Here is a 22,851-nt window from a genome sequence, read left to right on the forward strand (position 1 = left end):
TATCATAGCAATTAGTTGATCTCTGCCAAAAGTGTACTATCATAGAAATCGAATTAGAAATCATTCATATTAACATAATCTGAATAAATCAATATTAAACGAATCCATCTCTGCTAAAAGTATACTATCATGGAAACTCGTCAAAACTGATAAAATGCCATATTGTTTCTTTAATGGGTGCTCTGACCCGTAGCCACATTGCACTACCTAGTCACTATCGGGATAGTGCCCATGACTTTTCTAGATAGTCGATCCGTCTAGGGTCAAAGTAGGTACTCTGTAGTGCCCTACCGACTTTTCCACTAGTAATTGAGTAATATTAAAGTCATCGCGACAAAAATTCAGGAATCTTTTTCCTAATCCCTCCAGAGTCACTTGGTACCACGTCGCAACGTTACATTCTAAGAATATTTTCTCTAGACTTATCTTCTTAAAAATATCTTGGGTTCCAGATCTCACTTTTATTAGTATTCAATTATAGTGATTCATTTTGAATCTCAAGTATCAAATTCCTCAATCATTAAAATTCTCAATTCTTCAAATATAATATATGCACGAATAATTCATAAATCCAAATACAATTATTTCCTCTAATATATAATATAAATCATTCTTAATAAGTCAGAAAATACGAATAAATAATAATCTAATATATGATCTTGCAAAATTTAACATCTCAAAAATAATATTTTATTTGTGATCATCTTTTCAAAAATCTTTCTTTTTAATAAAAATCTCTTATATTTTATTTTCTTAGCATAAAGATTTCAATTTATATCTTATTTTGTAGAAATAAAATAAATATTAATTATTTTCAGAAATCTGAAATTCATATAAATTGAAATACTTCCAATTTATATCTTATTTTTTAGAATAAAAATAAATATTATTTATTTTCAGAAATCCGAAATTCATATAAATTGAAATATTCCTAATTTATATCTTATTTTCTGCAATAAGAGAAATATTAAATATTTTTAGAATTCTGAAAATATAAGCAATAAAATTCTTTTTTTTATTCCGAAAATAATAAATCTGAATTCCCTATAAAATACAAATAATCTTAACATCTATAATTTTTCATTGAAAATCCTTAAAATAACAAATTTCTTAATTTTCCTATACATGATCATCATATTATAATTTCTTATCTCATAAATTTAAACAGGATAAGAATAAAGAAAAAAGATATTTTTCCAATACATCTATTCTATTTTTATATGATAAAATTTAAGAAAATATGAGTGGGAACTTGCCTTGATAGTTCAATCCAAAGATAATTTAATTTTTGAATCCTAATCGTAATTTGCACGGCTTCCAATGTGCTTCATGATTGTCTTCTCTTTCTTTTTCTTCTCTTTTTTTTTCTTTTCTCGCTAATCTCTAATCTCTCTCAAGAAAAATCTCTTTTTTTTCCTATTCTTGGTACCGTAGCACTGCTACAGTGCCGCCCTAACTACTCTCTTAAAATCTCCTCTAGGGTTTTCTTCTAGGCCCCTCCTTTTTATAGTTAAAAAATATATAACAAGAGTTCTATTAGATTGAGGATTCTAATATCTTAAAGATATACCTAAAAATTCCTCATTATCTAAATGTAATTTTCTATTTATTTTATTCACTTATTTATGTTTTAAAATTCCGAGTTGTTACAGCTGTGAAGATGCATTGTGCGACATAAACATTGCAAAAAAAAAAAAGAAGGCAGAGAGAGATTTCAGTGAGGGAGAGAAAGGGAGATGAAGAGAAAAAGAAAGAGGGCTTACATCCGTCGAAAGCCTTTGCCGTCGCCGTCGCCACACTGTGGTGTCCTAGCTATGGTGGAGACGATATCATAGATTATAACTAGCCAAGTGGATTTAAGTTAGGATCCGCAAAGGAGATCTAACTTAGGAAATGATCTGCTTAGGCAAATTGTCTCACTTCTCTTGCTTGACGCCATTATCGCCATTACCACCTTCTCGATCCCCTTGGCCGTTATCTCCTCCACCTCTCCGCCGGCTAGAAACACCTCCTTCAGCCACCCTTTGCAATTAACTGCCTCTGGGAGCTCTTCACAGTCATTGATTGTTGCTAGGAGACAAGAGGAGGGGTGTTGTGCGGCACCCCTCATGCCATGTGCTGATTTTACTTCGACATAGTGAGTGCCAGTCCGAACAGCCTTCCTTGATGCAGACACATCACCTGTGGGGATGGCATGGAATGCTTCCTAAGGGAGATCAGCCACTATGAAAGGTGGATTTCTAGGGAGTATTTTAATCTTGGAAGCTCCTCCAAAGATGAGTCGGATTCTGCCCATCAAATGCTCCACCTGATTTCATCTATTTGGTGGTTGATGATGTTCCTTTCTATTATCCCAAATGAATCTGGATCAATTACTATTACAAGGTATAGATTAATCTAGTATTTGGACACAAGAATTTCTACAATCTAGCACCACCTGCTTTCAGTTGGTTGGTGATTGCGGATTGCCCGCTGTGGAGCTCCTTAATGAATCTGAACCAGCTATTATGACCATGTGCCATTCTAAACTATATAGATCTAAAATGATGAAACTAAAGGATGTAATATGCTTTTCTGCATGTTGTTTGACATCTTTTTGGTTCAAGCTCTCCAACAGATATGATGAAGTTGCTTTCTTCCAGATTATTTAACATACTGAACAATCGCTTATGTTCTGTTTTGGTTTTTTGTGGCGGAAGACAAACTCGTACTGAACTTACACTGAACCTACAGGATGCTTCAGAAAAAGCTCTTGTAAGCCAAACTCAGGAAATCAGGATATTTCACTGATTGGTGTCTTGTTAATTGTAAGTGTCTGGTCAATTTATATTTAGAAAATAAATCAGTTGTCATTTACATTTCTTTTTTAATTACCAAATTTATGCTCCACATAACATTGCACATACTTTAAAACCTTTCTGATATTATTTCAAATATTAGATAAGACATAAAAGTATGCCATCATCTACTGCCACTCGAAAAAAATGAGATAGTTGTTTGACATATTCAATATGTCCTTGTGTTTTCTGAAATTAAGTGCTTGTTTTGGTTGATAAAGTCACTGCACAATTTGTCCATCACTGTTGTGCTGAGAAGTCAGAATGGAAAGGTAGATTTCAATGTTCTTATCAAGATTACTACTGTCCACTAAACATTGACAAACAGATTGTAGGCCTAGGCTAAGTGAGCTGTATCTATAGTCAAACCATATTGCCCATCTTTTGGATGCAAAAGGCTAAGAGAACTTTATAGATTTATTTCATTACATTTGGGAGGAGACGTGAATAAATAAATGAGACTCCTTTATTAGGATTCTGATGTAGGACCATGTAGCTTTGATCCCAATCTGATAAAGAATAGATATAGGGAACTCAGATCATAAAATAAAAGGTCAAACAATTGGGATTTGAAGGTTTTCCAGATCCAATGTTTGGTTCAGAATTTCAGATCAAGGATGAAAGAAAGGTCATCAAGGTTTGAAGTGGGATTGAATTTGGATGCAAATCAAAGGCAACCAGAGTAACTGTACATGATATTTTGATAGACAAGTACTGCTGACCTATTGTGAATTATCTGTGACATTAGTACTCATGGAAGTATGTGTAATCTATTGCATTTCACATTGTGTTTAAGCATTTTAATTTATCCATAAGCGTCATGAATAGTATGTACTAGACTTGCCTAAACTTCACAGAGTATATTGATGATCCATCTGGTATTCTAATATCTTTTTTTTCAGTGTTCAATGCTGTATAACTAGAAAGCAAACTATTTTGTAATTGGACATGTGTAGGTGGTGTTTACTTCCATTATTTCTGAAGAAAATTTTTGGTTCTCTCATACATAGATCTTGAATATCTGAGTTTGTTCTGTCCTTCATTTCCCAGCTACTGTTAGGACTTCTACTTATTCATGTCTGCTTAAAGTAAAGAGAAACTTTAGTTGTTACAATTTTTTTTTCTTTTTTATCCTTCTGGGATATCTCCATGAGGTTCTTTAGGTTATATTAATACTAGATATTGTCTACATACATGTACAATTTCCTCATTTGAACCAATTTAACATTAAGCTTTTCTATTTTCCTTGCTTAACAATGCAATAGATGCTAATTGCTAAAGGAAGAAATATATGTTTTATGTGAATTTGGAACTTCGGCATAAAGAATCGACATGTCTGTTATTTCATGTAGGTGGTGTTAAGCTTGCTGCTACTCATTATATATAACTTCTCTGGTCAAATTCTCACCAACCGTGAAAGAAGACAAGCCAAATCCAGGGAAGCTGCTGCAGTGATGGCCAGAGAAGCTGCGCATGCTCGTGAGAGATGGAAAGCAGCAAAAGAAATTGTAAAGAAGCAATCCAAGGGAATCCAGATGCAATTATCTCGCACATTCTCTCGCCGGAAATCTTTAAAGCAGCAGGATTCATTGCCTATGCTTGGTCGATCTCATGAATCATCAGAAACATCCACTTCTAATTTTCCGGAGCCAAATAAATTTTCTAAAATAATTCATTCAACTGAAGTGGATACTGATGGTGTTGAAGGGTACAATCTGGAAGTTGGAGGTAAAAAGAAAAAAAATGTTTCTGAAGGTAAACATAGGCATACCCGTACTGAGATCTTCAAGTATGCATATGGCCAACTTGAAAAGGAAAAAAATGTGCAACAGGAAAACAAGGACTTAACCTTTTCAGGAGTAGTTACTGTAGCTATTGATAATAAAATCAGAACCAGGCCTTTGCTTGAGATTTCTTTTAAGGACCTAACTCTGAGTTTGGGAAGCAAAAGACTACTAAGGTCTATCACAGGAAAACTTATGCCTGGACGAGTAAGTGCTGTAATGGGCCCATCAGGGGCAGGAAAGACCACTTTTCTTAATGCTCTGGCTGGAAAGGCAACTGGATGTAACGTGACTGGTATGGTTCTCATAAATGGGAAAATTGCACCTATTCGTTCATATAAGAAAATCATTGGTTTCGTGCCACAAGATGATATTGTTCATGGAAACTTGACGGTGGAGGAGAATCTTTGGTTCAGTGCTCATTGCAGGTATGAAATACTTGTTTACTATGGATATTTATTTCAAATCAAGAGTAGAAAGATCATATAGGTGTCCCTTATGAAGTTCTGGAACAGATTTAGCTAATGGAATTTTAGTTCAGAAGAAGATATTTTCAGGTTTCACCCTTTTGGTTACATGGATTACTTTTATCTGGTTTCATTCTTACCTGTTTGGACATGCCATTGGCACTGGGAGTGTGTAACTAACATTCCTTTTCTATGTTTGACTTTGGAAACTGATAGTCTGATATATCATAGATGTAGTGTTTAGTTTTATCTAGTCTAGCTAGTGTTTAGACAGAACTTTTGTGAATTTATGATTACCATGCATGTCAAATTTTTTATTTGTTTCAAACTAAAGGAGGTTCTAATTAACCAATATTTATATGCCATCAAATTTTGCTATTTAGGTTTGTTTTTTACTTATTAGTGTAGCTTTTAAATTATCTATGAAGGAGATTTTGGGTTCAGTACTGAAAAGTGTTGAAAGAGTACTACGATGTTGATGCAGCAGACACAGGATCATTGATGCAGACAAAGAAAGGCTCGATCACGGAATGACAATGAAGTAGAGGTGAGGATGCTTTAGTTCGAGGCCTATGTCGAACCAGACAATGTCAGACAGAACAACACACTAATTCACCATTCAAATCCTAAGCCTGAATGGTGGCCTAGAGATGATCCATAAACCTAGTGCTCATCTACTATAGCTATCTCACATCATATGTATATATATAGGGGTGCTTTTAGGTTTAGTTTTATTAGGATTTAAAGCCTTCTTCTAGTAGGATAAGGTCTCCTAAGATAAAACCGTTTAGAGGTGTCCTAATTTTTAGGATAACAAAAACTAGCTGTCGTTTCATAAGGTGTGAATACAAATTTGTGAATTATCAATCATATCCAAGTTATGCACATTTTGTTTGTTAAATCTTAGGATTTTCAACTGTTAACCATGCATGCTAGATAATTGATATTTTAATTTTATTTAATGTTATGACCCTTTTAATTGAACTCTTTGACCAATACTTGTTTGGTATTCGTTTTATAACATCCATATGGTATATACAGAGAAAGTCAAGTATAGAACCACTATACATAGATGTGATTTTGGTAGCTGATTTAGATTTTTGAAATTCTGGATGCTTGTACTGATGATCTCTTTACTTCGTTGCTGTTGATGTGTAATAACTTACGTTAGATAATATACCTCATGTACATGTATATAAGATGTTTCTTCCTAATGAGAGAAAAGATAGAGAATTCTTTCTATCATGACATGGTATCGGAGCTGGTTTAGGGCTTCTCTGTATTTTTGGCGTCAGACTCCTAGTTTAGTGGAAGCTTCTCTCTTCATGGATTTCTTCCCCCGCCAGACTTCAGCAACTCAATCGTGCAGTGAAGCCTTTTTCTTGTCCGTTGGACTCTAGATCTTAGTCGCACGTGCTTGGAAGTTCTTTCAGTTTGTCAGATTCTAGCAAATTACTCGCACGTTGAGGGAGGCTTTTCTCTCCTGCTTGTGAAGTCCCAAAACCAGTTAGGCTTCTCTTGTGTGGAATCCCTCTCATGTGGTTCCAGCAGCAAGTCTATAACATCGTGCAACATGAAATCCCTCTCACGTGGTCCCACAGTGAAATCCTTCTCTTGTGGTCCCAGCAGCAAGACTTCCCATTGTAGAGTTGAGAAGAACAACCCTCTAGTCTATTCTTTTCTTCCAATGCAGACTCTTTACAGCTGCTATTTTTTTCTTCTCTTTCCTTCAATCAATCGTCATGGCTACCACAGATCTAGCTCGTGATTATCTTTCTTCATCCACCAATTTATGCTTATGACAGCTGTCAACTAGCCATATTGGTCTGCAACGGTAGAAAGTGCACTTGATAGTTATGATCTCACAAGTCATCTTGACAAATCCAGTCCCTTTCCCTTCGGATGCTCTAGATGAGAATGGCAAGCTATCAAAAAAATATATTGATTGGAAGGCTCCTGACTGGCGTGTTAGACACTATCTGATTGCATCAATTGATAGGGCTCTTCGACCATATCTTATTCGTTTTACTACTGCAGTAGATCTTTGGAGCTATCTTTGAACTCGTTTTATTGAATCAAGTGGTGCTCGCAAATGTCATCTTTTATCAAGTGCATAAGCTGCTCAACAAAGTGATTGATCTATACCAATGATGGTTGCGCTGGTAGCATCCCACGTGGCATGTGGGGTGCCGCACGACACCCCTCACAACAGCGATCCACTCGCCGTCGCTCCTCGCGTACGCCCTTTGCCGCTCGCCACTTAACATCGACCTTTGTCATCACCTGTCGCTCGCATGCCCCCATCTTAATAAAGAGCCACCTGTCACGGACTTAACCTTTTCGATTAGTTGGCTAGTCTGCGCGGCACATAGTCTTCTTCGCAAGATGAAGTAAGCCTCGAAGTAAAGATATTGTAGAAGAAAAGAAAATGAGACTTCAATAACACTTAGAGAAGACAAGCTTTCCTAATAAAGTTTTCACTTCTTTTCGTTCATTAAACTTTAGATCCCTTTTACAACTAAGTGTACAAGCTTTTATATATGTTAAAGAAAACTTAGCTACTAAGATACCTAAATATCTTCTCTATTTGGGAGGCTAAGGATAAGATCAAGAGTGGTCATCCTTATCCTTATCAATCCAGTAGTAGATAAGCTCACCAAATTACCGTAATGTCCATCGAATCCAGCTTTGTTATTGCATTGCTTACTTCGAGTCTAGCTTTGTTATTATACTACTTAGGCCCTTGGACTGATACTTTAGTTTCAATTAAAATTTTGATGGGGCATCACATGCCGCGCACGTTGGGTAACCTAATTTGGGAAGAAAATGGGTCGGGTTAGGTTGAATAAAAACTTAAATTGCGGACCTCGATAGCGAGTGATAAAAGATGAAAACGAGTAGTCTTCCATGGCACGTGTCGTGCCGGCCTATACAATAGTTTTACAATTTTATATTGGGTTTCTATCATGAACTGCAAGCTTTAGAGCCGCCTATTCCTTTATTAGTTTTCGTATGCTCTCTATCTTGAGTTTGCCCCTTTAGTAGTTTCTACGTTACTAAGTTTAGAGTCTGTTGTGGCTGAGCTAGTTCCTAAGGAGACGCGCCTTCATACTCTTCAATCTTGATCTACTCCATTAGTGTCTATCCTATTGACTAGGGTAGATAAGGTTCTTACTGCTGCTTCCATTGGATGTCACAACAATGACTCCTTTCGCCTTTGTCCACATTGCTCTCATTCTTACATGCTAGGACACCTGATTGAGAGTTATTGAGAATTATATCTTGAGAAATGGAAGAATCACAAACAAAAGGGTCATCCACGTGAAACTACAGATGTGACTACTGATGTCTCTCTCCTAAATATCTTCTACTGCTTCTACTGCTACTACTCCACTAGATGATCTTTAGTAGATTGAGCAAACACTTACTTGACAAAGTTAGTTTCATAATCGCTTTTGTCGAACCAGAAGAAAAAAAAATTAATTGGGGGTTGAGAGAGGAGGGTGCATGTGCTCTGCACGTGCAGCCCCTCCCCTCTCCCTCTCCTGCACGCGACGAGGCGTAGAAAAAAGGGGATTTCATCTAATCCAAATCGGATTAGATTTGATCCTCTTCTAATCTATAAATTAAACCCTAATCCTCTCTCTCCTCAACCCCCAGCCTTCTTCTCCTCCTTTGTTTTCTTTCTTTTCTCACCGTCGGAGTCATCGCTGTGGAATCGGATTGCCGGAGCATCACTGCAAGAATTTGGGACCACCACACTCCTCCCCCAGTGAGCCTTCTTTCATACCTCTAGTTTAATTTAAATTTAAAAAGGTAAATCGAAAATACCTAAATTGGGGATTTCGGCTTCGCCAGTAACTCTCGCCGACCGGCAGCTTCAGGCTGCTGCTGCTCGTGCTCGAGAGCTCCAAGTTGTTAGCCTTGCGCCATGGATGCCTTCTGGAAGAGCCCGCGTGGCTCCAGTTGACGTCGGCCGTCGGTGGTGTGTCCTCCTCCACCTCGTGAGGACAACAGAGAGAGAGAGAGAGATAGAGAGAGAGGGAGGGAGCCGGTCGTGACCCGCCGCCGGCAAAGTCACCGACGGCTACTCTCTCTCTCTCTTGATCTTTCCCTCCCTCGCGTCGGATGCGAGAAGGGAGAAAAGAAGAAAAAAGGGGTTAGGTTAACCCGAGCCACCCCTTTTTCTTTTGAATGCGGGTTCGGGTTCGGGTTTGGATTTCGGATCCACAAACCCAACCCGAACCAATTAAATTGGATGGGCTGCGGGCTAAACCGCAGCCCAATCCATTTCCTATTTGGCTGGGCCTTGGCCCAGCCCGATTAGTTTTTTTTTGGCCCAGCCCGATTAGTTCTTTTTGATTTGGGCCGGGCTAGCATTAGCCCAGCCCAACCTAATGGGTAATTAAACCCATTTTAGGTCTTTTTAGTTTTTAAATTTTAAAAATATTGATATTATTCAAATTAAAATTTTGATTATTATTTATTATTAAAATTGGTGATTTTAGTACGAGAGCTAAAGATTTGAGATTTCGGTTGTTTTGCCTAGACTCAGATGAGTGGGTTCACTCACATATTTATTTTATTATATTTCGTATCTTTGTCAGATCATGTAAATTTTCTATGTGCAAATTATTTATTTCACCCTTACGTGTAAAAATTTAATTGTTGCAATTTCTGTGTGCAAATCTATTTATTTCATCTGTACGTGTAAAAATTTAATTGTTATATTTTCTGTGTGCATTTAATTATTATACTCAGTGCATCACCATACTTTGTTCAAATATTGAAATTGTGAATAGAAAAATGAGATTAGTATTGGTACGACTTAGAGAACAGTCCCGGTATAAATCGCTTGCGATTTTTTATGGTGACTCAAGTTTATCTGGAAGCCCAGGGGAAAGTCCTAAATTAGATCACTGCGGTGACTTTCTTAGGTGACTCTGGCGGGGTTAGGGAACAGTCCTAGGATAAATGAGAAAATTTCCTAGGTGACTCTAACTTCTCTCAACGGTTAGAGGAAAAGACAGAGTGTGTTGATCACATGGTGATATCATCTGATGACCCTAACCGGATCAGCTATAAAGAAAAGTCCCGAGCGTCATCTCGAGGTGACTTTTAGTTGATGTGGATCCACAGGGTTTAGACCGATTAAGACATATGACAGTATAAATATTGAAAACGTGCAAGGTTATAAGTTGTGACTCTCTCTATTGTTATCTTTGTTATTATTTCGAGAGCATGCCTATTGCATACTGTTATGGATATTATTGCTCTTAGTTTAATTTATTCAACATTAATATGATTTAAAATTTATTTAGTTTTCGACTGGATTCCACTCACTGAGCTATAGTTGTTGGCTCATGGATTCTATTTTTTTTGTATTTGTTTATTTATTTCAGGTAATAGTCAGCGGGGCGACTGAGCGAGATGTACCTAGACTCCACCTCCACATATGATTCACTTATTTACTTTTCCGCTCTGTTAGATATTATGCTATAGAATATAAGTTTTATTTATTTAGTTTAGAGACAATAAAACGGTAACATTGTTTTATGTTTATTGCAACTAGTTTTAAATTTAATAAAGCAGAATTTTATTTTATTTATTTATTTATTTTGCCATTGTACACGTAGAAAGTATTGATAAGGCTTTGTGTATCTCAAATATATTGAGATGCATGGCCGGTCATGATTCCTATTTCGGGTCGTGACAGCTTCGACATCTAGTGTCCTCTCTGCTTCATCACTAAGCCATGTCTACCACTTCTAATATTACCCATGACACTTGGAGTCTTGGATTGTGAATTCCGACACCATATGATTCCAAGTTCTTGTATTACTTGTATATCTATATCTCACTTGCCATTACTTCAGACTGCAAATGAATCTTTTCTTTCTATTCCTTAGTCTATGTCTATTACCACTACTTCTGAGCCTTCTGGTCGTCTTACACTATCTTGTTTTTTTTTGCATATTTCTGATTTGAGTCTAAATCTTCTCCTTGTTAGCAGTATTGGTTACTCTAGCTATAATATTTTATTTATGCTACTTGAGTCATGCAAGATCTGCATATCGAGCCAGGAGATTAGAGTTGTTTATAGAGCTAGTGACTTTTATTCAAGGTTCGAAAAATCAGGATTAGAATTAGGATTGGCCTTTCGAAAAAACGATACATATCAACCGTATCGGCAAGATCAGCCATATTGGCCGCTCGGATCAAATTGAACTATTTTTAATTACATAAAATTCTAAATATTATTTAAAAATGCAAAAAAATATCTTTTTTTTAAATGACAAAAAAAGAATATAATAATTACCCACATATGAAGACTAAAACTAAAAAAATACTACCTACTCAAAATTATTAAAAGGAAGGAGAGAGAGAGAGTGAGAGGAAATGAATAGAAAAAAATCTGCCGTAGTGAAAGAGAGAAGAAAAAAAAAACTATAGTGAAGAAATAAGAAAAGAGAGAGAGAGATTGAAAGAATTAAAATAAAACAAAATAAACTACATAGACGAGGTCGTCGGAGTTGGATTTGCGGCGGTGAAGTTTGCTATAGCTGGATTTTTGCATCAGAGAAACAATAATTGTGACAAGAGAGAGAGAGAGAGAGAGAGAGAGAGAGAGAGAGAGAGAGAGAGAGAGAGAGAGAGAGGGAGAAATAGTGAAAGAGGGAAGGAAATTCAGATAAGGATCAGCCCGGATCGGCCGATCCCACCCGATCCCAGTGAATCGATTGGGATTAGGATCGGTCGATCATTCAAACGATGCTTTTATTGTATTCCTTTGCTTCATTTACTTATCTCATCTTCTTCTCATTTTGTTAGTGCTGCTCTCTCTCCTGCTGATTCGGGGCATCATGGATTAGTTATATGCCAAAGTTTCGTCTTAAAGGCCTTTTATATTTTGTAATCTTAGGACGAGATCTCTTTAGTTTTTTTATTGATGGACCTGCGCCTTTATTGTCTATGTGTGGATATTTGTATTACGTCAGTTTCATTGATGACTTTTCCAGATATAATCAGGTTTATCTCATTCATCATAGATTTGAGATTCCTAAGTTTATCTATTCATCATAGATTTGAGATTCCCCAAGTTTATCTATTTTTCACTTTTATGATCCACATAGTATCATAAACGTATTAAAGTTTTTCATGTTTGACTGCACCCAAGAGTACATTTCTGCTGCTATGTGTTCCATTTTTCATTCTCATGGCACCCTTTTTCAACAATCTTATCTCTACACTCATGAGCAAAATAATGTAACAGAATGGAAACATTGACATATCTTGGAAATTACTCATGCTCTTCTTCTCAGCTCATCTATTCCTCGCTATCTTTAGGCTGAATGTCACAGACTTAACCGTTTGCTTGGTGGAAGATCTGTGCGGCATTCTTCCTTCTTCACGAGAGAGGGTAAGCTCACTAATTTGAGCACAAGACAAAAGGCTAGATCAAAAGGAGATGCAACAGGAATTTCTAAGTTAGAGAAGACTACTTTGCCCTCAAGTTTTACAGCAACTAACTTCCGAAATATGAGATGGTTACATGTATAGGGGTCTATCTCTTATATAAAAATAACAAGGAACACAAAGTACATAAGATAGATTGGTTGGTGGAGCCATGGAGGGCTCAAGGCTTATGGAAAGGTTGCTAGATTTCAACAGCCATCATCTTCCTCTTCTTGTGCACATCAGCCATGAGAAGAGCAGCAAATGGATAAGGGTGAGCTCCTATTGGCTCCTCTAATCATCATTTTCCTTTGTACAAGGTCCACAAAGGTTGCTATTAGAGGCCTTTCGTCAACAAAGGCTGCACAATCCTTTGTCCAGCAATGGTGGATCCCTTGACCAAAAGACCTAAGTATCCTTTAGGGAACTAGGTAAGTATCAAGGCAAGGCCTTGATGCACCCAAACTACATGGTTTTGGGTCAAAAATAGACTAGGGTGTGACATTCCCCCCCACCTAATGCGTGGCTGTGCCAACAGTGCATAGTTTATGGAAGTCATCAATGAGGTTCTGGTATTGCCACAACAGCTCTACTTTCTCCCAACTAGCCTCTCTGCGTCGTTATGTTGAGAGTGCTCATGACTATTTTATGTTTGTGCATTCATCATTTCAAGGGTAGGCGATTATGCTCCTCTATATGTAGATGATATGATTATTACTGAAGATGATTAAGTTGCTATCAAGGTTTTGCACTAACACTTATCTCAGTATATTTAGATGAAAGATTTGGATCTTCTGCACTATTTTTTGGGTCTTAAGATTGTTTATAGTAAGAGAGGCATACTTGTATCTCAATAAAAGTATGCTTCTGATTTAATCAGTCGAGCAACTATATCTGATGATAGGACAGTTGGTACACCTCTTAAACTTCATGTGAAGTGTTGTCCTACGGACTGTGTACCATTGACATATCGAACTAGATATAGAACTTGTTGGTCAGTTTGTGTACTTATGTATCAGCAGACTAGATATTCTTTATGCAGTAAGCATAGTTAGTTTGTGGCAGCCCCCTATGTGTTCATTATGCAATACTTCTTCAGATTCTTAGATATGTACAAAAGACTATTACTCGTTCTCTTTTGATGTCTACGCATTCATCTCTTGTGCTTCGTGCTTATTCTGATACTGACCGGGCTTGAGATCCTACCACTCGTTGCCATACCACTATATTCTGCTTATTTCCTAGTGATTCTCTTATCTCCTGGCAAAGCAAAAAGTGGCATTGCCTCTCTCTTTAGTACTAAGTATAGGGCTATGTCTACTGTTGCTAGAGAGATTATTCACCTTTGCCATTTGTTAGGTGATATAGGAGTGTCAACTCTCCTACACCAACTATTCTTTATTGTGATAACAAGAGTGTTATACAGATATCTAGCAATTTGTATTCCATGAGAAAAACAAGCATATTGAGGTAAATAGTCATTTAATTTGACTTCAGTTTCTAGTTGGTATTACCGGTCTTCCTCATCTATCTTCTACTGAGTAGATAGTCGGTTTCTTAACCAAGTCACATTCCTTACCATGTCTTAAATATCTCACTAGGAAACTGTGTATTTGACCCTTGAGTTTGAAGGGGGGTGTTGATGTATAATAGCGTATGTTATGATCGAGTAATAATATACCTCACATACATTTTATGAGATAGAAGAAAGAGAATTCATTCTATAATGCATGTCTTTTGATTTCATGTCTTATAATGCATGTCTTGATTCATCACACATGATGATTTTTGATTCAGTGAGATGTATTGTCTTTTTCCATGAAAAGGATGATAAGACATGACCCACCAAAGAAAGAAGCTACAAGTTAGCATTGGAGTTATCAAAAACAAAGATAGTAGGCATCCTCAAAAGGGTCAAAACCTTCTGAGATTTCAATAGGTATCAATTCTAATATTTTATAACATAATAGAGTTTCTCTTATGGTGATAGTAGGCTTATTGCTATACACGCTGCATTGCTGCCCTGGTGTTGCCTCCATTGACCCCACATTGGTGGGTATCTCATTCAACAGGATGGGGGCACCCTCCACTGCAAATTCTGTAGTGTCTTTCTATTATGTAGATAGATCTCCTTCTTCGCGAACATTTGTAGTGATTCTATTATGTGTTCTTATGTAAAACTCATACGGATTAACATCTTTCTGATACTCTAGCACCTTAAAATAGATACTCCACTCAGAAAATTCCAATGATAACTATGAACTCCTTAGTTTGGTACTTGAATATCTCATATTTTTTTTCCTAGATAACAAATCTATGAATATGTCCATACCTCCTAAAAAGATATCCCTTTCTTTCCAATACTCCATTATGGGATGCTCGTTTTTCACAATTTGGAACCTTAAAATGTTCGACTACACAGCTATCTGGGAAGAAGAATGTTTCAAGCCTCAAATCTACTTTGTACTAAATCTTTGAAGGTAAGTCAAACAGGCCTCAAACCTTAAAATGTTTTGCCCCACACTACTATCCGGCTACAATGTTCAATGGTAAAATATTTGGCTATGCAACTGAATACCTTCCAATACTTTAAAGGTCATCTGTGAGACAAAGAATCCATGTTTTGTTCTGTTCTTGTTAGGTGTCAGTTTCAGAGAGAGTCTAGCTTAGCACACTGTGTTGTGCCATACTAGTTTCCAACTTTTGATGCAATTGACATGATAAGCACTTGGGATGAAGCCCAGAATAACAGTGTGTTTGAGTTTCATCTACAAAAGTCTGCTTGCTTTAGGATGCCTCTGAGCAAATCTTTCTGTAGTCAGTAGATATAACTTATCTGTAATATAGCATTTGGTCCATGAGCTTTATCTGTAATATTTCTTAATGCATCAGGTTGTCCTCGTCTCCTGTTATTTAAGTAAGTATCATATTGAAACAAGCTTTATATCTATACTCAGACTTAAAACCACTGAGAATATACAATTTGACAAAATCTAACAGGTCAAAATAGGGGCATTCTTGTTAGGAGTCTTTCTTCTTGTCCAGTACATAGCAGCGTGAATAGTTGCTTCACTCCTGACCTAAAGGAAGAGAAGAACATTAGAACAATGATTGCAGTTCCAAGGTCATCACGGTGTCTCAAATTTTCTTTAACACCTTTCAGTCTCAATCTTAGAGTAACAGCTCAGTATAGCTGCAACACAGTATGCTGCATCACACAGTGATACATTAGACTCCTATCGTGTTCTCCGGACCCTTTTTATGTAAGAGAACCACAAGATTTCCTTTCTTGATTGCAGCTTTTGAATAAGATTAGCTTAACTAATACACTATTTTATTGTTCCCCCTCTTGTTTGATGCCCTTTGGTGGCTTTCAGACTGTAACTGCCTATTCTTATGGACTGGTATTAACAGCATCTATATCTATTATTTTAATTGTATGATTAAGATTATCAATATACTTTGTGTTCTCTGTTAAACTTGTTATGCTTTATAGTTTGCATCTACTAAAGTTGGAATTGTTATTTAATCTTCATTTTCTTTTTCCTCTTATCCTTTAGGCTCTCTGCAGACACATCACAACCTGATAAAGTTCTAGTTGTGGAAAGAGTTATCGAGTCCTTAGGCCTGCAAGCAGTGAGAAATTCCTTGGTTGGGACAGTTGAGAAGCGTGGAATTTCTGGTGGACAGAGGAAGCGTGTCAATGTCGGTCTGGAAATGGTTATGGAACCATCTCTTTTGATACTGGATGAACCGACATCTGGTTTAGATAGTTCTTCATCTCAGCTTCTTCTGAGAGCTCTTCGACATGAGGCACTTGAAGGTGTAAACATATGCATGGTGGTTCACCAACCCAGGTTGTTTCAAATTTCATATTTATATACATTTCCAGTTGCAGCCTTATTAATCTCTATATTGTTCTTATTTACTTGACAGTCAGGCAATTAGGCTGGCTTGTTAGTTGATATTGACATCATCTAACATTTTGGTTGCATGGCATGTTAGCACGTAATCTTTCTGAATCTAGTTTTGGTTCGAAATTGATCTAGGTCCAGTTGCTGAACATTAGACCAATCCCCAGCCAATTATTTGCCATACTAATTCAGTCTGAGCTGCAGAAGTCTAACATAAGTTTCTGATACAAGGCTGATAGGCCATCGTGAAGCAGCAGCGCAAAGTTGTGCCTAGAACATATTGATTTAAGCATCTTAATCTGGTACAACCCAAACTCCAAAGATAAAAGCCTCAAAGGACAACTTAGTACTTTTTAGTGAAGTATCGGAGAGTTAGGCCAGTCATCCATTAACAAGCCCTCGTTAAATTTGCTGACGACATTTTGACATTTACTTTTGGGAGGATTTGAGGCACTTATGGGTATGTGAGCACAACCTATTAAGTCAAACATGGATCAATGAGATAAAAGAAAAAAAAAAACATCTCTATAGCTTGAGAGTACCTAATGCTATCATCATATCTCATTAAATATAGGATATTTGATCAAGCAGGACTGCAAGAGGATAGTTGCATACTTGAACATTATGATGACCTCGAAATATTGCAACCATCCATGATTCTAGTTTTTTCAAAAATCACAATACACATCCCCCTATCCTCTCCAACACCAACCACTAAAAAAGAAAACTTTTTCAATTATATATATCTTCAAGAAAGCCACCTAGATGAGATGAGAAATATTAATTGGTACCTAAAAGTACAGACATAAGAATTTATGTGCCATTGCCACACCCCGTGCTAATGGCCTGTCGTCACACCCCGTGTTAATGCCCTGTCATCACAATACGTGTTGAGCAACATAGTGTGTTGCCTAGCCACATAGCAATCTTGAAACAACCTGGCATACTTATCATGTTGGTCGGCATGGGGTGTGATGATCAAGATATATCATCTTCATGGAGTATTGGCACCTGGCACCGACTTGTGCAGACTGTGCCACTATGTATTGAGCTTAATTAAGGAAAATTAAAGGAAAATTAAGAATAAATACAAAATTGGAGCTTAAGTGTTGTATGCAGATCTACTACATAGAGGTTGATCTTAACCCAATGGCGTTTATAGACTGGAATTTCATCAATACATATAAAATTACGGTTCTCTCCAATTTTTTTATTCTATTTTCAAAAGTTTGAGAGTAGGAAAATCATTAAATTGGAGTCTAATTGGTCTACAATGAAAGCATATCTACTCTATATGGTTGTTTCCATCCATAAATTGTAATTTATTGGTTAAAATTAAAGTCATTTCTTCTCAAATTTTCAGCTTTCGTATTTCTATGCTACATGAGAGGAAAAATCTCTACTAGGTATATAGTTACATAGGTATGGTGTTTCGTTGGTACAATATAAGGGACTACTTAAAATTCAAGGTGGACAAACATAGAAAGTTTGCTAATAAGATAATTAAGACGATGAGTTGGGTGAGACTTAGTGAAGATATCAGCTATCTATTCAGTAGAAGATACATGAGGAAGACTGAAGGTGCCAGATAAAAACTGATATCAAACAAAGTGTTGTCCACCTGAATATGTTTAGTTCACTCATGATATACAGGATTGCTTACAATCTGTTTATCACTCACATTATCACAACAAAGAGCAGTAGCAACAGGACTAAACACAGCTATATCACTCAATAGATGGCGAAAGTGAATGGTTGTTATGACCCAGCTGTGAGAACGAACTCAATCCCATTGAGTTCTGTGCCCAGAGAGAGGTCACGGGCATTTAACATCCAGCCCCCTGGCTAGTTATCTATTTATTTTCTTTGTAATTGCTTATTAGTTTTCTTTGCTATTTAAACCCTATGTTAGGTGCTTTTGCTTTCTAATCCTTTGCTTATGTGCATTAGTCATTGTTTATATGGATGAGTTGTTGCTTAGGTGGATTAGTCGGACTTGAGCCTGTTCGATCCGGCTAATCGAGTCAAGTCAGGGAGCCACCTATAAATGTTGTGGTGTGCACCTGAGTTGGAGAGGTTTGGATTATTAAAACCCTAGTTGGTCTATCTCCTTTCCTCTCTCAATCCTCCTCCTTCGTTGTTTGTCCATCACCAAGCTTGGCCAACCACCACTCTTGGTCGAGCTGCCTACCTCCTCGTTTGACCGCCCCCCTTGACCTAGCCCACCTTTTCCTTCCTCCCTTCTTCCCTAAACTATTCCCTAAAGCCCTACACAACCACCAACTCTAACATTCTATCATCACCTTCTCTACCGGTGCCACCCTATCAAAGTGGGCTATCACCACTATCCCAAGTACGTGCCTCCTTCCACGGATCCCAAAATTAGTTCGGAGTCCTCTCTTACAAATCTGTCCATCCCGACCTCCGACTATTGATATGACGATATCTCCGAATCTACTCATCCGGTTCTTGAGATTTGGATTTCTTAGAAAGCTCTCTTCCAGAGTTACAACATATCCAAATCTCTCTTCGATCTAATAGCTAGATCCTCCGAAATATCTCTCGAAAGTTCTGTCCTAATTTCTGTTTAGAACTGGTTGCGGATCGAAACAAGCCGCTTCGAGGGAAGATCGTAACATTGATCTCTTTGGCCGCAGTGGACATCACCCTATATTCTACCTTAGTACTAGAAAGAGAGATCATATCTTGCTTCTTGCGTGTTAGGAGGTACGAGAATCTCCAAAAAATAAACAAAACCCACTGGTAGACAAACGAGTAGTAGGATCTCTAGCCCGACCAACATCGAAATAGGATTCTGTAGAAATAAAAAAAGAACGTGTGATAGTGTCCACTACACATTTCCAAGAATCTGAAGAAGTGTTGCATAATGAATGATCAGATTGAGGAGCTGCCACAAACTAACTATGCTAACGACATGAGCGATATCTGGTTTGGTGTACATAACTACACAAGCTGACCCACAAGCTATCTATACCTAGTCAGATCCGGCAAAAGCACACCATCTGTAAGATAAAGCTTCACATGATGCTCAAGAGGTGAATCTACTATCATATTATAAGATATTATCATTCGACTAATCAGATCAAATGCATACTCTTATTAAAATATAAGTATGCCTATCTCACCTTGAGCAATCTTAAGGCTTAGAAAATAACGTAGAAGACCCAAGTCTTTTATCTAAAATTGTCAAGGCAAGTGCTTTTGTAGAGGCTTGACGGTGATGAGCATAATATCATATTATCTACGTAGAGTAGGAGAATTACCTACTTTTGCGGTGAGGATCGCATAAACATAGAGCAGTCATGAGCCCTTTTAACATAGCATGCCTCTACAGCTGCTCGACAAAATCGCTCAAACCAAGCATGAGGTGCCTTTTTTAATTCTGTGGATAGCTCAATCAAGCCAACAAACATTAGAGGAAGGAACAAACAGGCTAGACAGAAGTTGCATATAAACTAGCCCAAACAAGTCACCGTGAAGAAAGACATTTATCACATCCATCTAGAACAAAGGCCAATGATGGACTAAGTACGAATTGTAGTCATCTAGGCAACAGAGGCAAATGTCTCGTCATTATTCATTGCCTTATACTCTTGAGTGAACCAATAGACCATCGTTTGACTTTTTGCTACTAATGAGCTCAATACCACTCGGTAAAAGAACCACATCCCATGTCTAGGTATGCTCAAATGCTAGAAACTCTTCAGCCATAGCATACCGCCACTTAGGATAAACTACAACCTTCTGATAAGAACTAGGCTCATGATTTTAATAAAGAGCTGTCAAAAAACCACGAAACTCAGCGGAATAGCACGCAACATCAGCATAACCATATCTCTAAGGAGCATATGCTTACGTAAGGATCTGCGAGGACCTTCAGCACAGGCAAGAAGAGAAGGCATAGATGGTGATAAGGTGGAGATGATTGGGCGGACACAATGATAGGAGGATGACATAAGGGAGAATCGTTAGGACATCCAACAGCAAACTCCTCAAGGGAATATGGAGTAGGCAAAAGACTCAAGGGAAAATGGAGAGGAAGGTGGTGTCTCAAGAAAAGCAAGATCATGAGGCTCATTAGAATAGTAGGGGGTATCCTCTAGGAACATGATGAATAATGCGGAGACGACGAGTTATAGGATTATAACAATGATATCATTTGTGCTCAGAGCTATAGCCAAGAAGAATACATCGCACAAATTAGGCTAACAATTCATTATGTTTATTAGTAAGGAGAAAAAAAAGCAATTGCTACCAAAGACACAAATGTGACTATATTTTGGCTTTACAAAGAAAAGGAACCTCATGAGGAGAGTGATTTCTTAGAAAAGGGGATGCCATGAGGTTGATAAGATTGACATAGATCAAGAAAGCTTTTGGCCCAAAAGAATGCGGAACAGATGAGCTAAGTAAAAGAGCACGTTGTCATGGACTTGGACGTAACGTTTTTGAGTGTTTTGGCAAGTCTATGCGGCGCTTTAACTTTTTCGCAAGATGAAGCCTCGAAGTAAAGTCAATATGGAAGTAAGAAAGGGAGAAAGCTTTCACTAATCTTAGAGAGAAGCAATCTTGATGAAGTCTCACTTCGTTTTTATTTACTCAAACTTTAGATAAAATACAAGTAGTGGGTTCAAGCCATTTATATAGGTAAAAAAACTTAGCTACTAAGTTACCATAACAAATATCTATCCTAGATATTTAGAAGGGAAAGAATAAGATCAATGAGGTGTCGTTTTTTGTCCTTATCTATCTAGTAGTGGATAAGCTTGAGGCTTGTCTAGTAGTTGATAAGATCAAATTGTCGAATTATTATAGTATCTCTCGGGTCTAGCTTAGTCATTTGTATTATTGATGCCTTCAGCACTACGGTTTCATCCAAAACTTCGATGAGATATCATATTCTTCCCCACCTAATGTGTAGTCGTCCTAGATGTGTGACTGTTCTAAAAATCTGCGATGATGCTTTTGTATTGCCATAGCAAATCTATCTTTTTCCAACTTGTTTCACCGCGTGGCAATCCTTTTCAACACACTAAGTATTCAGTGGTTGGTGGGACTCCTCGATGTCGCATCGTTCGAGGGTCAAGGATAGCTTCAACTTTTTTGTCAAGAGCGGATGCCATCATTGCTGGGGCACATCGTGACACTTCGCAGCTGCGGTCTTCTAAGTTTTCACGGTAAGGTTTGAGGTAACCGACATGAAAGACCGGGTGGATTTTGAGATCGAGAGTTAACTCTAGTTTGTAGGCCACCTTGCCCACTTTCTTGACAACTGCAAATGACCTTTCGTATCAACGAACGAGCCCCTTGTGGACCTTGCGAAAGGCCTTGATCTAGTGCGATTGAAGTTTGACAAGAATTTGATTGCCCACTTCGAACTCCAGATGCCTTCGCTTGGCATCAACCCACTTCATCTTCCACGCGGTTTTCTCTAAGAAGGCCTTCGCAAGCTCGTTCTTCTCTTTGAGATTAGTGGTGAATTGAGTGGCATTTGGGCTGCGACAAGCTTCTCTAGCAGCAGCAATATGCGGACTGCGGAGCAAGCGGTTGTCGTCTCGTTGCGAGCTCGAAAGGGCTAGTATGCGACGCCTCGCTGTGCTGCATATTGTAGCAAAATTGGGCCATATCAAGGTGATATACCTAGTCTCGCTGGTTGACACTCACATAATGCCTTTGGTACTCCTCAAGCAGGGCATGGATGTGCTTGGTTTGCTTGTCGATTTGCGGATGAAGGCTAGTGGAAAATCGCAAGTCAATCCCAAGGATCTTGAAGACTTTGGTCCAGAATTTGCCTATGAACCTTGGATCTGTATCACTAATGATTGATTTAGGGATGCCCCAAAGCTTTACAATATTGGTGACAAAGAGGCGAGCGGCTTCCTCCGCAGTGCAAACCGTTGGTGCAGTGATGTACGTCCCGTATTTGGAGAAGCGGTCGACTATCACCATAATCGAGCCTTTGTCTCCAACTTTGGGTAGAGCTGAGATAAAGTCCATGGAGACACTCTACCATGGATGATTTGGCATAGGTAAAGGCTCCAAAAGATCCGCTGGTCGTTGGTCCTCCACCTTGTCTTGTTAGCAAACAAGACAAGTCCTTATATAACCTTCGATATTGTCTCACATCCAAGGCCAAAAGTAGGCAGCTTCTAGTAGTGCCAATGTCTTTTGCCCGGGATATCCTGCCCACTTGGTGTCATGGCATTCCTTCATGAGGTCCCTTCGTAAGTTCCCCCATTTAGGAACGTATATTCGTTATTCTTTGGTGTAGACTAGCCCGTCATTGAGCCAAAACCGTCGCGTTTTACCCTCTACAGTGAACCTGGACATCACCTTCGTCATTGGATCTTCGCTCATGCCAACACGAATGCGA

General features: G+C 38.0%; 1 protein-coding gene across 3 annotated transcripts in view; it reads left to right on the forward strand.

Annotated features, from left to right (window-relative positions):
• The window catches only part of LOC140784647 (ABC transporter G family member 28-like), a 65,480-nt gene that overhangs the window by 19,234 nt on the left and 23,395 nt on the right, over positions 1-22,851 (forward strand). For all 3 annotated transcript variants that reach the window (XM_073132155.1, XM_073132156.1, XM_073132154.1), the window contains exons 7-9: positions 2,734-2,807; positions 4,190-5,049; positions 16,104-16,400. In XM_073132155.1, coding sequence (XP_072988256.1) covers positions 2,734-2,807; positions 4,190-5,049; positions 16,104-16,400 — 1,231 coding nt within the window. The remainder of the gene's footprint in view (positions 1-2,733; positions 2,808-4,189; positions 5,050-16,103; positions 16,401-22,851) is intronic.

This window comes from Typha latifolia, chromosome 3 (assembly GCF_019914945.1).
Source record: "Typha latifolia isolate L0001 chromosome 3, TyphaL0001v2, whole genome shotgun sequence".
NCBI lineage: Eukaryota > Viridiplantae > Streptophyta > Magnoliopsida > Poales > Typhaceae > Typha > Typha latifolia.